Source organism: Heliangelus exortis, chromosome 2, assembly GCF_036169615.1.
Source record: "Heliangelus exortis chromosome 2, bHelExo1.hap1, whole genome shotgun sequence".
NCBI classification, from domain to species: domain Eukaryota; kingdom Metazoa; phylum Chordata; class Aves; order Apodiformes; family Trochilidae; genus Heliangelus; species Heliangelus exortis.
Genome location: NC_092423.1, coordinates 24,569,651 through 24,588,314, shown reverse-complemented (window position 1 = coordinate 24,588,314; position 18,664 = coordinate 24,569,651). Strand labels below are relative to the sequence as shown.

General features: G+C 40.0%; 1 protein-coding gene across 2 annotated transcripts in view; it reads right to left on the bottom strand.

Moving 5' to 3' along the window:
* Window positions 1-18,664, bottom strand: part of LOC139792230 (probable acyl-CoA dehydrogenase 6) — a 70,005-nt gene that overhangs the window by 47,187 nt on the left and 4,154 nt on the right. The window contains exon 2 of one of the 2 annotated variants that reach the window (XM_071735246.1): window positions 10,143-10,263. In XM_071735246.1, coding sequence (XP_071591347.1) covers window positions 10,143-10,263 — 121 coding nt within the window. Of the gene's footprint in view, window positions 1-6,827; window positions 6,906-10,142; window positions 10,264-18,664 lie in introns of those variants that run through there. The other variant, XM_071735247.1, reaches the window with a different exon arrangement.

Sequence of the window (18,664 nt, the reverse complement as noted above, 5' to 3'; positions counted from 1 at the left end):
CGCACAAGTCTTTCCAAGTTTCTCTTAAATGGCACCATTTTGAAGAATAAATCCACAGCAAATAGATGATAAAAAAGTGCCTAAATTTTCTCAGCCATCAGTACCTTCAGGTCTTTAGTAATGCCAAGAATATGTGACCATTAAAGATGATATTTTTGTCACCCCTTATGTCCAGAATTCCATCAGTCTTTTGCAAAATATTTTTATTAGCCTCTGTCCTTCCAAAATAAGTTCTAGAAGAAGAAATGGCAAGTAATAGTTGTTAGAGAAGCAACATGAGGAGCCACCTGAATCCTCTTAAGAGAGGACAAAATGACAGAATAAAGAGATAAGGGGCTTAGTGGGAAGCCTGAGTAGACAGGGGTGGATGAAAATAACTGTTGAGTTGTATAAAACAAATATGGGTAGTAGTGACTGTAAAAAATATGATCATAGTAATTCCAATATATGAAGAAGGAGGGAATTGCAAAAATTAACAGCTTCTTCTCTTGGGCTCATGGAGGATCCTGAAAAGATGAAATATCCATTTTAGGTTGTTTTTTTTTTTTTATTTTAAATTGAGCTTTTCATTCCCAGCAAATTTGAGCCTGGAGTGAATCCTTCACTGCTAGAAGTAGTTCCACAGGAGCTGATTTTCTTTACATACAAATTCTGGCTCTGCCATGCTCTGCCTGAACCCTGGCCAGCTTTGGACAAGCTTGCTGCATCCTCTTCACTCTGGTGCTCCATATGGAGCCAGATGACAGGGCATCCACATCAGCCCAGCCTTGGATGGGACTTAGGGTGTAGCTCTCAAGAGGTAAGAGCACTCAACCTTTCCTATTACAGCCCAGCAGCTGCAAAGCCCCCCTGGGGGTCAACAGGTAGAAATGTTTAAGTCAAGAAAACTGGACCTTCTTCCAAAGTCCTTCAGGTCCACATGTTACATCCTCCCTGACTACGTCGTGGCATCCGTGCTGTCTGAACAGAGCACCAGGGCTGCACCAGGCATCTCAGTGAAGCACTGAACTCCATCCAGAGGAGCACCCACCACCTTTGACCTGCATTTGCAGCAACCAAAGGCTGAACTCTGATCTTCAGCAGGTTAAGGTGACCCTACAGCACATCCCAGCCCAGAGGGGTACTAAGGCAATGAGATGAAGTCCAGATTCCTGGCACAAAACTGCAACCTTGTTGCAGGGATTAAAGAGCCAATCCACCTATTTAGTACTATCCACCTACATGCCACTTTACACATGACAGACTTAGACCTTAGCACACAGAGCAGTGCTGGATGTGCTACTCTGGGGGAAGGGGGTGTTAGTAAGCCAGAAGAGGCCATGGAGTATAAGAAGCTGTGAAATGGTGTGTTCTGTTCACTGGCTGAGTTAGTGAGTAGCTGGTGCACAGAAATACAATTACTCTCTATGAAGTAACTGTGGATGGTCTATCACCATCTATTAAATATGTAATAGCTGCTGGATTCCAATTAAACTTTGCTTTTTGTGATGTCTGTGGGATGATTTGCACAGGTTATGCATAATTTAAAGAAGAATTCTTTTCACCAGGCTTATAACTCACTTCTGTTTCTCACTGTGAGTGTTTACTACTCACTTATCTTTCACTCTGACAAGAGACCCCAGTTCTTGAATAATACAGCAAGGGTAGGCATAACAGTCTCATTCATTTCCTCTGACTTACAGAATAGGAAGAAGAAATTCTGACTGAAGTCACCTTCAGAGATTTTTAAGCCATTTAAGGATGCCACAGAAAACTCATATACCTGCCTCTGTGATATTCATCCACGGAAATTTTCCATTAATTCCACCCTCTGTTTGCCTGTTAAGCTGTACAAGTGAAGCTAATCTGTAAATTCCTGAGGTTCAGGCAAAAGCAAATATTCCACCAACTTCACAGGCTAAAGGAAAATGCAGGTCATAATATTTCAGAGGTCCTATGCAAAAAAAAGTCCCTGCCCTCCTTCAGAGCTGTGCTGTGTTCTTGGCTCCTGCTTCCCAGACTGCAGACATTTCCCAGAGCACACAAGACCACACAGAGGGTCTGTGGTCCTTCAGGAAACAAGAACTATTGTGCTAGGGACAGCTGAGAAACAAGCAGAAAGGTAACAAACAGGCATGTTCTTCAGGGAGCACCACTGTCATGCAAGAAACTTTGTCCCAACTGGGCTTCAATGCATCTGCTTGAAAAACAACCGAAAGAAAAAATAAGATAACAACAAAAGCGGGAAAAAATGACAAGATAATAAGAGAATAACCTCATCAAAATGGCAGGAAGGAGCAGAGCTAACTAAAAAAATTTGGCCAGCTTCAGAAGTCTCTGACTTAATTATTTTATAAGGATGTGTTAGCAGCAAAAATAAGGCCCTAGTCTTTTTCAGTTTATGTACTACTATAGTGTTCAGAAGAACACTTTGCTTATCACCATGTCTTTCACAGTTGGCTGACACATCAAATATTTAAACAGATGCCTTGTAAAAATTCTGTTTTCTAAACAAGGAAAATAAGAAAAAAAAAAGCAGCTTTAATTTAGCCTTCTTTTCCATTATTTTTGTAAAGCTGACACAGAATTGTCCTGTTTTTCTTTTTCCTTTTTTTTTTTTTTTTTTTTTTTTTTTCCCCACAAACAGGGTTGAAGCTGTATTGCCTCCAGGTGATCATGACTTTGAAATGACAAGACAAAACCAAACATACCTGGAATAAAACTGCTAAACAAATTTTCACACCATTTTACAGCTTCTTCCCTCTGTCTTCTCTTGAAACCTATTATCCCATGCCCCCTCCTAACTTCTGGCCCAATAAACTTCTGGACTCATCTCCTCCCAAGGTCTCTGTCAACAAGGGCAGCTGCAAAGTAACTCAGATCTCACTGGCACCACACCACAGAAGAAAAACTGCAGCAAAGTCTACCCAGCATCTTATCCTTCTGTCCTGCCTGGTTCTTCTTCCAACCCCAAACACTGATAATGTTTCACAGTGCCTTGGAATGTAATATTTTTCCATCCTTAGTTTTCAGATTGCATTGAGCACCCATTCCCTACGGAGACTGCAGTGACACCTCATCCACTTCTCCCTGAATGTTAACTGTGTGTTTCCACTTTGAGATGATCTCTACACCATTCTTATAAAAGATGTAGGAGACCAGATAAACAAAACCCACTGAGTTTACTGCATTATATGTCCAGCATGCTAGTCTACAAAAAGACCACCTTACCTAAGTATGACATTAAAAAAAACCCAAACAAACAAAAAAGTCCCCCCCCAACAATGCAAAACCAAGCAGGTATAAAAAAAACAACCCAAAACCAACCAAACCAATCCTCTGCAGCATCAACAAGGGATTTATATTCTGTTTTGGTCCTGTGGGGTGCACAAAAAAACCCCAAAACCAAACCTGAAAGACTCAAGCACAAATCAAATAATTTCCTTTGTTTTCATTCAAAATTCTAAGCAAAATAGCTATCAATTCATCATATCTTATAAATGTCCTCACTGTATTGGATTAGAGTTTGCAGGAAACAACATTTACATTGTTCTTGACTTTTATAGATTATATTGGAAAAATACATCTGTGAATATCTGGTATAAAGTTGCAGCCAGCTCACTACTGTGTCCCTTAGGAAAAAAAGAAGAAAGACCAGACATTTGGTGTACTTAAGCACATATTTAAATAAGAAGGTTAAAGGTGCTGCATGATCAAAGGTTTGAGGAGCAAATCAAGGAGGCCAAGGAGCAGCAGCTTTTGTGGTAAACTCTGTCAGCTGCCAGGAATATGTTGTCCATGTGAAAAAGCCCAAATATTTATCTTACAACAGATTTAAAAAGAGTGGATAAACGTGCATTCTAGTTTTATTTCTTCTTTCAGAAAAGGACAGTCTCAAATCTTATTTCCTTGTGTAAGCATTTATCAGAGTGTTTTGCCGAGAAGTCGTCTGCTTGGCACATCATTTATGGTTTCTAGGAACAGGGCAAGAAACCTCATTTTATAAACTCTCTCCCCATGAATAATCCTTATTCATGTGAAAGTAAGTCAAAAAAATGATTACTCATTTAGCGGTGTTCTGAAGACTCCAGATTAAATAATTTTCTGCGTCAGCCAAGAACCCTGAGCACCAGCTGGGACAGAAAATTTGCAGGTCAGAAAGATGGACAACTTCCTTCTGCTAGGTCCATGCCCCAGACACTGCTCAGCCTGGTTGCCCCTGGGAAAACTGCTAACCCTGAGGAACCTCTGGACCTCTCAGCTCCTGGGAAATGTTACAGAGTTGAGTTATTGCCAACAAATTTCAGGATGATGCTGGGGAACAGGACACTACTACTAACAGCAGTGCAGAAGAAACAAAGCCCACATTTTTCTTCTGCTGCACCTAGGTATGGCTGTCTGGGGGTATAGGGGGTGGTATGGGTAACAATCAAAGCAGCATGGTTTTAAACACTCATCTACAGCTCTGTTCTCATCCTACTGAGGCATAGCTTGGCACAGTTCCTCTGTGGATAACAAAACAAAACAAAGAAACAAAAAAAATTAATCCAGGAAAGAGTAAGAAATGTTGATCAGAACTGGTGAGTATTAGTGAAAACTCAGCCCATATGTTTTTGAACACTTACGATATTGGCAATGTGACAATTTAAAAGATCTTTTCCAACCAAAACAATTCTGTGATTGCATTTCTCACTTTGGTTATTCCTGTGAATGAAAAAGCAAGAGGCCCAAAGGAATTCTGGTCAGTTCAAAGAGTGAAGTACCCCAAAACACAACTAGGACAAGCAGTCTGTGTCTGCCAAAACTCACTGTCCTCTGCCTGAGGAACCCATACCTGGACCTAATTTAGCACCTGGATCCTAGAGCAGTAGGTCACATTTTTATTGAAGTAAGAAAACCATTATTCTTGCAACTTCAGCATTAGGGTGAAGAGAAAGCTCTAGCTAGGGATGAGATTTATCTGTCCTGAAGCTTGAGGCATTAGTACACAAAAAAAGACAGGAGCAGTTAGGCAGTAGATAAGAGCACACTTTGTATTCTGGAAACTGAGGTTCTTGCTCTGACACTCCATTTCAGTGTAACCCTCCATCATCATTACAGCTGAACATTCACTTTTACCCCCTGGATTTTCCATCTGTGGAAAAAATACCCCCACATTTTCCAACTGTGTTCTCCTGAAGACACAGACCTGGTATGTGAATCCGTACAGTTTTGTGCAACCTTGAAGCCCCATTTACAAGCCTCATACAAAGCACCCAAGTTGGTGCATGCTTAACTTAAATTCAAGTATAAGAAAGAGGGGCAGACTCCCCAGCAAAGCTGAAGCACAATCCCACATATCACACAGAACTGCCTATAGCTGTCCCTTATCTACAGAGACCAAGTGCTCCTAATCAGCTTCAAGATACCATGTGAACCTTCCAGTCTGTGCAAAGCCTGTGATATGTGGACACAGGTACACTGTGAGAGAACTGTGCATCAAAAGCTCAAGCACTAAATTGCATAGACACAGCTGAGCATTTGCTCCCAGTTAGGTGCTTCCAACATCTTCCAGGAAGGAAGCATTTTTAATTTCTTTCCCAGTACTATTTTGACGTAACCAGTAGAACACACACCAGACTACAAAAATTCTTAGTCTGCTTCCAAGGTATTGGTGATTCATATACCTGAACTGGGTGAGTTATCCAGTGTCCTGCATTACAGGTCACAAATGTGAGGATTTACCTATGTCAAGTACAAAAGCAGAATCCTAGGAACTAATCTGATCCTTCTATCAAGGACACATTTAAAGGAAGATTATCTCTTCCACAAGAGATCTGTGTCTGTTGGGTATTTGTAGGACAAAACTGCTGTTGATTGCTGAACAAGCTATTCCCAGAGATGCTGCTGCACTCACATTTCCAAGTCATGAGCAGAGTCAAGAAAACCCAAAGATGATCTCAGGCACTCCTTCCTTGTCTGATCAGGCATATCTGATTGCCTGTGAAATACATCAAAGAAACTGCACCCCCCTTAACCTTTTCAATACCTTTTCGTCCTGCACTTGCAAGATGCAGGACTTGAATTACCAGCATTTCACAAGAGGGGTGAGGAAAAACGTCCCACCCACACAAAACTTCTATATACTCATGCAAAAACCTGTTTTCCTGAGATTCCAATCCAACCCACCAACTTTAGGTCAGCTAAGAACCTGAAATTTCTTATACTTACCTGATCTCTGAACCATGGCCATCCATCCTTCTGGCATCAATTTGATCAAAGAAAGCAGTGACTGATTTTGGTCTCTAGTTTTTTAGAGGCTTATCAAAATTATTTCTTTATTGCAAACCAGGCATACCTCATAGCTGCTAAATATTTTAGAGTGCCTGAAAACATGGAACAATGGCTTGTATCTCTCAAACTTTCAGAGCACCACTATTGTAAATTAACTATTACTGCTTTCCTTTGTAAGTGAGAAACACCAAACAATTAGCTCAGCTGGCTATGCTTTAATCTACTAAATCAAGCACAAGCATTGCAGCTGGTCCACTCCTGCCATACTGAAATGGTTTTGGGCAAATTAATTCTCCTCCAACAAACATATCCCTCTTAGATTCTATCTAAAGATTGACCTGAAAAAGGTTTTTTCAGTTACTCTCTTAGATGCCATAAAATCATTGCACTCTTCAACTAGGAAGTCACTTTCTCACGACAGAATTCACTGCTCCTCCCAGATTCTTCTTTTGCTCATTCTGGATAATATTAGATCTTAGTGTGACAGAAAGGGAAAAAAAAAAAGACACAGAAAGAACCACACAGTCTCTCCAAGTGAATCTCCTCTACCAAACTTTCATAAAATCTCATCTTACCAGAGAAATTCATACATGTGAAGACAATAAAATAGCTTTAGAAGACAGTCTAGGTCTATGTTCCCACATTCAACACACCAACACATGAAATAAACAGGCTTTCCTAAGGAGAGACATTGCACAATTTTTCCTATTGCAATGCAGTCAATCATTTGAAGCATTTGTTTTCATCAGATGATTTCATCAGATAATTAATTCCCTCAAGTGACAAGAACATACGGCTTATTATTTTCTCTTATCCCATATCCAGCATAGATCCCAGCACTGGGGAAAGGAGATGGTGTAAAACAATACTCTCCCATCCATGTACGATAGTTTCCTAATTTTCCTGGTGTGTTAAAAAACCTATTTCTGCAAGGGCACTGCTAAATGTTTGACAGGAATAAAGGCTGCTATTTGGACATACTGTCATAATCATCTGTACATGCAGATGCATTTTGCTAAATATTCCTACAGGATTACCAGTAAAAATGCTGGTGAAATACCCAGAGCATCATTATTGCTCGTGTCTCACAGTGATATTACGTGAATATACAGAAGAGCAGACACTGCTCTCTTGCAAATCTTCCTCACCCTTTCTCTTTGCTTTCCCTGGGCCTTTAGAGGATTGCAGTCCTTATGCATCAGCTGATAAAAACCACTTTTAATCTTCTGCTACAGAATACACAGGCACAGTACATTTTGAGCCTGTGCCTTTGGCAAATTAGCCTAAAATTTATCAACAGCCAAGGTTTTGATTCATAAACCATAAGATCACTGATGAATACATAGATCTTTTGAGCTTTTACTTCAGTATCTGATCTAATCTGCACATAAACCACATCAAAGAATATGTCTTGCCCACTTCCCTCAGCAAAAAAGACAATGGCCAACTACACCAAGACTGTTTAAAACATTTTTTGCTGCCTACCCTAATATTTTCTCCCCTTAGTTTTGGGACTGTCAGTACCTCAATAGCCCAGAAATTTTATAATTTGAGGAGAAACACACATTAAACAGAAATGAAGAATAGCTAGAGATGTTGGGTTTTTTCCCCTTCAAACTAAATACTTCAGGCTGAAATGAATGATTCTGTACAACACATTTTGCATGGAGCAAATACACACTTTTTACACATAACTAATGTACACTTTTTTAGCATGTGTTTTACAAGGAGGAAGAATTTCTTAATTTAACATAATAACACATTTATTTCCAAGAAAAAACAGCTAATGCACTGTTTTTGAACTGAGTAAAGAGTATCAGAGCAGGGAAAGAGTTAAAAGAGAAACATGTTTCTCTGGCAGAGGACTGACCAGAGAGTCAGTAAGTGAAACCCACTGATCATCTTAAGGATTCTCCAATTATGGGTGCATAGCTGGGCCCTGCTCACAGAGTTTACATGACCCCTCCAACTAACATTCTGAACTACTGCACTGCAGTGAATATTCACTATAAGCAGAAAAAACTGTGAAAAAATATACAGGAAAAACCTTGACAAGTTTGCAGCCCACAGCTTTGTGTGATGGGAACTGATATAGCCTTTGTAATACAAATAGTGCCCCAGATCAGCTCTCCACACAGAAAGTTTTCAGTGATAAGGGACATATGTAAAGCACGTTCTTTTAAAAACCTGACTCCCATTAAGCAGCTCATTGTTCATAAAGGGAATGATGTTTACACAGGAAAAAGTCCAGTTTCAACAAATCTGAGCTCCAACAGATGTTTCCTTCTATCTAAGCAAAACAAGTTTATGACCCATTTCTGCCCAATAAGAAATCTTCAAAGTTAATTCTACAGGAAAAAAAACTCAAAAACCCACCAAAAAACCAAAACAACAAACCAAACCCTGTACTCATCAGAACGACCTTGGAAAACAAACTCAGAAAAACTTGTATTTCAAAATTGTAGCTCCTGCTAAAGTGAATTAACTTGTAAAATTCGGTTTTCTTTAAATAGAATGATCTCCTCAAGTGAATTTAACCTCTCTTCTGCAGACCTTCCTCAGCATCCCTCTAAAGCTCCTGCTGCTCTTGGCTTCTTCAAATCTCTTAAGACCTCTCTTCCTCTGCACACAACAGTTAAATAATAGATGTGGCTGAGCAGAGTATTATACAAATATCTCAATTTGATTTGGAAATACTGCTACCAGTACACACGAGTCATACAGCAAGCTCAAGGACTTTGGAGAAGTGTAAAAAATAAGAAAAATTCAGGCTTTGCCAAAGTCTTGCTGTTGAGACTGCACTATTACACACCTGGCTGTTTCATTTGCCAACATGACAAAATGTCAGAATGCCCCTGATGGTATTATACCATTACAGTGCCAAGCTGGATCTTGTGACATTCTGTTGCACAACTAAATGCTGCAGCATCCTCCAGGGAGCTGGTGTATTTTTCTGTACTCAAGAATGCCTTGCTCTACAAGATGAACTGAAATGGACAACATGTTGCTGAGAATTGTATCCAGTTCTGTATAGTTTTTACAAAATGCAGCTGCATAATCCCAGCAAATTCAATTAACAGCTAGATACAAGTGTCAAAGCAAAGGCTAAAATATTCTTAATTCTGAGTACAGGTCTAGCCAGTGCAAGCAACCTTCTGTGCCCATCTTTGCCTCTTCAAGTCCCTTTTTCACTAGACTTTACTGATGTTATTTCTTGTCCTAGCTATTTTGTGAGCATCTCCAAAGTTCCTACCTCCACCAATGTTTTCTGCCCAGAATGCTCAGCTCTGAAGTTCCTTACCCCAGCCAAGGTCTCTGCATGTCCTAAGCTATATATAACAGGACAGGGCTGTAATCTGGCAGCAACTCTACACACCAGCATTACTACTGTATTAGCAGTGTGAAGGAGACCTCTCTGAGACAGATTTTAAATCTGCCTATCAAAGAATTATAGCAGAAGGTAAAGGTGGTTTCCTCACCTCTCTCAATAATCCTATTGGTCCTTTAAATATATCTTAAGTATAATCTCAAACTCTCAGCATTTTTGTAAAGCAATACCAGCTAAGACTTAATTGGATTTGTCAGACAATTGCAGCTAAACAGTTCTGGGTACTCCAAAACATGAAAAACTAGAGAAAAAACCTTACATGCATAACAGCTGACCTTAAAATAAGTCAATCAGCTTTTTAATATTTATATTTAGAAGAACCTGAGCTCTCAGTAACAGTATTTTCTGCGTTTGCACAGTTGGCAACCAGAATGCCTGAAACTGAGGGATATAAATAAATTTTGCACTAAATTCCAAACCATCTGGGGCAAAAGCAAGTTGAGATTATGTAATGGGTCCATCACAGTCAACATCAATACTCAGGAATTGTACACTGCCCTACCTGTTGGTTTATCGACACCAAGGAATCCAGCCTGTCCAAGGATTTTAAAAACTTTATGTGCAGGGAACTGTCCTTCTTCTTCCCACTTGTCCACAAAGGGATTAATCTCCTTGTCAATGATCTAGATTTGAAAAATAAATTTTAAAAATTATTAACACACACATTTCTACAGAACCATTGTTGACTGCTTTCATCGAAAAGAAAGAAAAAAATTGTACAAGGAAAAATCTTTAATTTTCTTCCTGCTGGATGTCCTTATTCTCCACTCACCCACAACTATTACAACAGATGCAATAAGGCAAATATAATAATTCTTTTATTAATTGCAACTACTGCAACAGGAAGTCATTGGGGCTGGTTTAAGCCTCTCCAAGACCTTTGAAAATAGCAGGTCCCCCTTACCATTTGTAACCTTCTGAGTTTCTAGAAAGTGACAGGAAGGGAAACCTGGATTGACCCTGAGAAAGAAGGTTAATGATCTGTTCAGGATGAGTATACATGGCAGACAACTAGAAGAGACCTCATTTCCCCCCCCAAGCACTCTCAAGGACATCAGTGCTTCTCAGGGCACTTGGGTCCAGGCTGCATTTAGACTTCCCTAGGATCTGACAAAACACATACTGGAAAAAACTGGTCATCTTCCAGACTTTATAAAATTTCCAGGTCTAGTTGCTGGGAAACTGTCAACCAAGCAATCACTGCACACCTTCCGTAAGTCAATGTCCTAGGCTGCCAAGCTGAAAAAAAACCCAAACCACCAGTGCCACCAGTACATCCAGTAACACTTCCAGGTTTCAGACCACAAGGGTGGGACCCACAAAGTCCCAAACATCCACAGACAGGGGAGCCAAATGAGCAACATGTCATTTTGCAGTCCACCTCTAAGCCCACCACTAACTCCAGACAAGAGCCAGCTCCACACCACACATCCCCACACCACGGGTTCTGCTGGGCATTCACACTTGTGCCACCTCTCTCTTCCCCCCCCCCCCCCCCTCCCAGCTCCCAGCCCAGCACAAGGCAGATGCTTCATGACAGCTCTCAAAAGGAGTCAGCTGAGTGATGTCCACCAGTGCCTACACCCACAAGCCAAACCAGGGACTGGCACAGGCTGCTCCTGCCATGCCACCAAGTGCTCCATGCACCCAGGTCAGCAGGCACAGGGGGATACAAATGTGAAACAAAAAGTCACCCTTCTTCCCTTAACCCAAATGTTACCAAAATAAACACCAGTTCCCAATAGAAAGCTAATGCTTTTAATCCATTACTGTAATTTTCACTGTTACACTGTTTCAAGAAAAGAGAATTTATTATTTTAAGAATATACACTCCTTAGTGTTTTCTTCATGCTAAATAAACAGGTCCTGTGGTAGTAACCATTTCTTGAGCTGGAAATAGACTCCCCTCCCTCCCAAACTGCTGTGCTCATGAGGCCCTGTGGAGCCTTCTTCTGAACTATCTATTTATTGCACATTCTACAGAGAATTTCAGCCCATATATGGCTGCTTTCTACTTCCCAGTCAGCCACAGAAATAAGCATACTTCACTGCTGGTAACATAAAATCCACTTTTTCACTTCCCTCACTATATTCTGACAAAGGTATATACTGGATGTTCAACTCATTCAGTGATTACCAACTCTCTCCCTCACTTATACTGAACAATGTAGGTCTCACAATCAATAGTAACAAGATACTCATCAGGACACTGTCTAGGAAAGCCCACATCCAACTTTTATATTGACATATCCTCGATGCTTAGATTATAGGACACTGACCCTTGATTTTGAGTTGCAGGTGAAACACATTTTTGATTGTAAAAACATCTGGTAAAGCTCATCAGATAACATCCAGGGAAATGCCTGGAAAAGGTTATTAAGTACATACAGAAAGTTATCCCAGTGTTTTGATGGATCTTGGCAAAAGTATTAAGTGAATGTACCAGCAGAGTGTTGTGCTTGTTGTGGCTGGTCCTGGGCCAAGTGTTTCACAGCCTATGTACAAAGCTACCTTTGAAGTTGAACAGTCAGAAGAATGACTAAGGCATGAGAGAAGTTATTTTACATGATTTCTGCAGATTATAACCTGATTGCTCCTGCTCTTTTGAATATAACACAAATTGTTTAACAGAGATGATGTTTAATTATTACCAGGTGAAGCTTGCCATATTGAGTAAAACAAGGTCTCTATTGCATGACACAACACCAACAAAAACAAACAAACAAAAACCCAAACCCAAACCAAAGACAGACTCACTGCACAAACCACAAATTGTTCATACATCAAAGTTTAAGAAAAATAAAAAATTAGTACCACAATCCAGATAGTGATATCTACATTTTTTTTCTTGGCCATTGGACCATCCACTTTGAAGTGTATTCTTGCAAAGGAACTAAATAGGTCCCATTTTTTACAAGAAGTTTTTACATTTTACACACAAATTGTTTGCAAAAATTATACATTACTTACAGTCAAGAAGAGATTTGCAGGAACACCTCCTTTTGTACTACCACATACAAACAAAAGCCACGATGCTGAAGAACTGCAGCACTGGTCAGGTGGCTGTTGATTCAGTACTTAGTATTGGATACTATCATCTCTTCATATAAAAGTAAACTGAAATAGAGACCCATTTTCAAAGGGTCAAGCCATCAATGACTGAACACAAGTAATTAGACAACGTTTTCTTGAAACATTGCTAAAGACAGCTTTATTTCGATGCAGGTTGAGTAATGCTGCATACCTAATAATTTGATTTGCCCCTTCCTCTGGCCTTGGTGACTTCATCACATCTGTACCCCCAGAGAAATTTTTCACACTTGAATGACTTTAAATCTTGAGTAATTAACTTTGACTTTGTTTATCTACATTTTTTAGAAGTCAACACTAAGAGCTAGAGGCACAGATTATGCAGGCACCTCACGCTGAATCAGAAGCTATACATGCAGTGTTGGCAAATACACAGGAGTGTACATGAGAAGCTGATCTGCTTATTTTTACATGTTTTATCATGAGAAATGTAGAAATCATGGGTGATAGCATTTAGACTGGCATCACTAAGATACTGACTAGAACAAGACCGAACATTCAGTTGAAATATTGTAACACTGCATCTCACAGATGCTATCTCACAGATACTCCCAGCCACAAAGGAAATCTTCTCACCTGATACAGCTGGCAAAATTTCAATTGCATTTTGGATGTAAAGTTGATTTAGGAGGCATACAACTTTCCTATCTCCTAATAATGTACTAATAAACAGCAACAGAAACTGTTATTTTCCTGACACTGAGGCCATACTGAATTTCATGTGTGGAGCAGGTGTTTTTCTCAGGCTGTTTCATCCGAACCACAAAGATACAAACTTGAAGGTCTGGGCTGTAAAGGCAGCCTTGGCTTAGCCTACATCCCAGCAAGGATGATGGCTGTGCTCCAGGGAGCCTTCAAAGAATGGCTTCAGGGCTGGTATCAGCTATCAACTTTTTAAAAAACAAATGGCAGAAACTTGCCCAGTTGGAAACTGATTTGAGCCAACAAATTCACTTGGTGTTGAATGACGGCAAGAAAAATAAAAGAGTTTTTTATTTAAAATACTCTTGCCAAAGTTTTGTGAAAACAGCACCTGTAACTTCCTGCCCAGGAAAGGAGAAATTTTGTGACACGGCTGGGGAGGAGATAGAGTCTGAAATTCAGTTGGTTTTTTTTTTTTCATAGATTGTTCTAATTTCTCTCTAAAACAGAGCAATTAAAATATTTCCCGCCACTCTCCTCCCCCAAAAGAAAGAAAGAAAAACAAACAAAACCAAAATAAAACAAAAAACCCATAACAACCAAAAAAACCAAACTCAAAAAAACCCAAAACCCAAAAAAACTCAACAAACAAACAAGCAAAAAACTCCCCCACTGGTGGATAACTGCATGTATTGTTTATTTTCCACTGGAAGTTAGTACACTGTTTAAAAGAGAAGACATATAAAAACCAGCACATTTGGAGATTTTTCTTCACAGGATACTCAGTATTTTCTGCTGACATTGTACCAGCAATACCCAGAAACATCAGCAATTTTCACCAAATTCTCACTATATTCCAAAATAAACACACTATTTCTACAAAAGCAGAAACTGTAACTGAAATAATTTGGGTACTGAAAGTGTGTACAGATCTTCTTTATAGCAATAAAGATTATTCTCCATTATTCATCAGCAAATTTACCTTCTGTCAAGCAAGTCAAATCAGAAAATAAAGGCCATACCACTTCTACACACACCTATTATATCAATCTCTTATAATACTGTATAATATTAGTATATTTAGCACACAATTAGCAAAATGATGGATCTTGAAAACAATAAACTGAATTCTTATAAATTAACAGAAATTTTTATTAGAGCTTCTTGTGAGCTATACCTCAGTTTAGATCAGACTTACTAGAATATCAAGATAAAATATCTGAGAAAAGGTATTTTGTACTAAGATTAAATTGATTGTGGTGCCACATAACTACAATATTATGTTACAGGAGGCATTTCTTTTGCTTTAAATCAGGTAAGAGTAATTGCACGTAGGTCTATTAATATAATAACCAAAGACGATGCAATTAATGGGACCTTTGATGTACTTAAAAAAACAAATAAATAAGCAACAAATGACTACTGACAGTTCTTCAGTGGTTTTATCTAGACATCAGCATAACACTGACTTGAAAGGAAGGAGGTAACAGACCAGAGAGCACTGTTCCCTCAACATCCTCCATAATTAAAGAAAAAAATTAAAAGCCCATAAGACAATATTTCACCTTGTAATTTTATTCCTAACCTCCAGCAGTGACTACCCTGCAAGATGACTCAGCACCACCGATGCATTGAGGACAGGTGCCAGTGTTGAGGACTGATGCTTTAGAAAGATCTAAGGCAGAGCTGAGGTGACCAAAGCCATGGGCCACCTGTGGGTGCTACCTAACCTGCCCACCAAAACCCACCCTGGGGGTGCAGGGCAACCAGGACCCCACCAGCCACCCCACTCACTGCAGTTGGCACAGGTCCTCTCAGCTGCTCCTCAGGGGAGTCTGGCTCCTCAGGAGAGCCTTATACATCCAAGCAGAGGCTGCTCATTTCCCACATGTTGCTCTCCATTTGTGTCCTCCCCAGCCATGCATCCTAAGCACACCAGAATAAGTTTTCCAGTGTACTGTTCCTTTTTCTTCCCACTCCTGGGCTTGAAGGCCACGTCTCTCCTTAACTCCCACACAACTCCCTAAATGCCCTAAAAAAAAGTTTTTTGGACAACGCTTTCCTAGTTATATTCTTCAGGAAATTAAGGAAAGGGCACAGACTGGGATGTCAAAACACATTCAGGACAGAACCAGGGCAAACAGAGTAGCATGAGAGGAGGAGGTCAGCTCCTTGTAGCTGCTGCCTACTAGGGAGGTCATGGAGTGACTGACACATCTGCCATGGCACCTCGCTGATGAGGGTGTTTACCAGCATGTGATGGGCAAAGCACACTGTCACTTCTGTCACTCCTGCTCTCATGAGGTCCCTGTGCTTCCAGTCCCCACAACATGTGCCAGGAGATCCTGACCATGGCAGAAGCCAAGAGCTGCCTGAATGCCTGGATCACCCATCCTGGTGATAATAGGACCAGGCCTGCAGCAGCCAGTAGGCCAATGGAAGAAGTGATCATTCAATAACCAACGAACACCATGTGGAGAAGCACAGGAAGCGTGGGAATTATTCCATCTCACAAAGGTGATTTAAGCCACAAAACTCCACTACCCAACAGGCAGAAAACATTCCCTGCAGCACCAGCCTTGCCTGCTCATACAGAGCTGTTTAGTGCACTTTCTTTTAACAACCAAAATCCCACACTATCGATTTGCCTGAGGCCTGAAGTGCTCTAGAGACCAAAGCTGCAACCTATGGTTTTCTCTTTCAGGATGTATCACTACCACAGGGTGAAGGTTTCCAGGAAGTTCTGCAAGAGAAAGCTCTGGGAACTGTGTTTTTTAATACTAAATGAAACAAAGGGGTTAGCTTTTACTCCTTCTCTTCTAAAACAGACACATTCTTCTTGCTTAGAACTCACCTAGGAGATCTATTTCAAAAATCACTCACCACTACACAAGGCTCCTGCCAAAGCAGCAAATGTCCTAGACACTGCCAAAACACATCTCCACTTCTCATGGGGAAGGCAAGCCTCCTACTTGCCCATGACATGGAAGATTTAGTATTTGGATGCAATCTGTGCCTCTTACTCTATATTCACACTTGGCCACTCAGCCAAACATGCAACCCAACACCTAGGTAAATGAGTTGCCATTGAAGAATTTGCCCTATTTGAGTGTGAGATGTGGGACCGAGTCTCAGTGATGACGTTCTGTACTCTGAGATGTACTTCTGAACCTTCTGTACTCTGAGATGTTATCCAACTGTTGCTGAGAACAAGCCAAGAAAATATTTTCCACAATGATACAAGGTTGAATTAAAGAAGTTTTATTTAAGCATAGATATCAGTCTCATGATAGCACTCAGAGGAAGAAGAAAAAAAAAAAAAAAAAAAAAAAAAAAGAAGTCCTAAAAGCCAAATATCCATATAATTAAAATACAGAACACAAAAAAAGTAATTTTGACTAGTTTTTTTAAAGAAGCATGACTAACTTTACAAATCCCAAACAACAGATTCTTAAAATACAATTTGGATGGTAGTTCCTTGTAAAGTCTCAATATTTTCAAGCCATTATCAAGATACTAAATAACAATATGGGTGTAGCACATAGAATATGGAAGAAAAAGTAGAAAAAACCTCCACGTTATTTAAGTATCCATCCAACTTAAAACTTTACAGCAAGTACAAGTGAAGAAAGGTTTGAAATAAAACAACTTAGATTTCCATCTGTATTTTTCTACAACTACTCGAAACAATTTTTTCCAAAAATTTTGTTATTCAGAATTTTCAGTTTTGCTTCCCTCCCATGAAAACCTCAAATGAATGAAGAATTATTGCACACATCCCTGTCTTTTTTAAAACCCTTTACTGCATCTGTAGGGGAAAATGCCCATCAAGCTGTATTGCCAGTTTACTCTCCATCTCTTTTTATTACATTCTTGCCTATCATAACTGAGGACTAACAGGTCAAATCTAAAATGTGATTTAGTCCTTACAAACAAGTTCACTGATATCAGCCCAAGCACATCCTATAGAGGAGAGGCGCACAGATTTAAATTCATGGACTAAAAAGCAATGATAGAGAAGCCCTGAGTAAATATAGGGTATTAACCAGTGGGATGGGCTGTTCTTACCAGCATCTTATAACTGGCACCTCAGGTTTCTTTAGGATACTCTACTTCTTTGTTCACAAACCATTGTTTTAGTCATACTGAACACTTCTAACAGCAATACCTATGACAATGGGTCTCAGAGGACCTGCTCCCAATAAACCCTCCCAAAAAACACCTGAAGAGCAGCTTGGCTCTCAAACACTGCATCGCTTCTAGAACACACAGCACAATGCAGGTTTGAGGGATACTGACAGAGAACAAAGGCTCCTGATGACAGACAAAATCCTCTTGGTTTTCCAGCAGTGCCAGAGACCAGACACCAGCAGACATAGTCAGGAGTGCATACTCCATACTCCAGCCTTTCTGTCCTTTAGCTTTCACACAGTACATACTCCCCAGGTAGCCCAGCACACAGAATTGTCACGGGGCAGAACATCCAACACCAAAGAGCAGCATCAGGTGCAACAATTTAGCTTCCCCATTGCCCCCATCTCCTTAGGATTTCTGCATTTCACTATCTGTAACACTTCTGGGACTTAAAGGAACTTAGCACACTGCCCATACCAGTTTGCCCAGTCTCAAGTTTACGTGGCATATTTTGAAGACTGCCATACATAACAGGGCAGACTGAATATATAATAGCATTTTTGGAAATACTTGAAATTATTTAGCTTGCCTTGACTTATTTCTACAGAGGAATTAATGTTCTAAGTTTTGAGTGAGGAGTTTAAAACTTGTCATTGAAACCTATTTGAGGGAACATCCAGCTCAGGTTGTGCAACTGGGGCTAGGAACCAGATCATTGGCTCTTAAATGAAGCTGAAAATATAAGTGCTGTCTAGGTGCACAAGCCTGGCTGCATGACAGCTATAGTTTTAAACACACCAAGTACCCTGGAAGTCTCTACACGTGATCTATCAGCATCCATCTATAAAATTTTTGAGGTCTGGACCTGGATGTTGGTTTTCACACTTCACAAATGCAAGTTGTGTGTTTTGCAGATTCAGTCATGTCTTTTCCCTCCCAACTTAGTGAGAAACTAAATTTTAAGTGATTTATCTGTAATACCACCAACCTACTACTTTGCTTCTCTGACACTGTTTTTTATGAGAAGAAAGAAAAAAAATCTCCCAAAAAGTCAAAGGCCAGAGCAAGGCAAGCTGAAATGCAAACCAGCTTTGAGATCACCCTGATGTCACATTCATTGGTATGGGTACACAGGCAGGGGAAGAGATTTCACTGTAC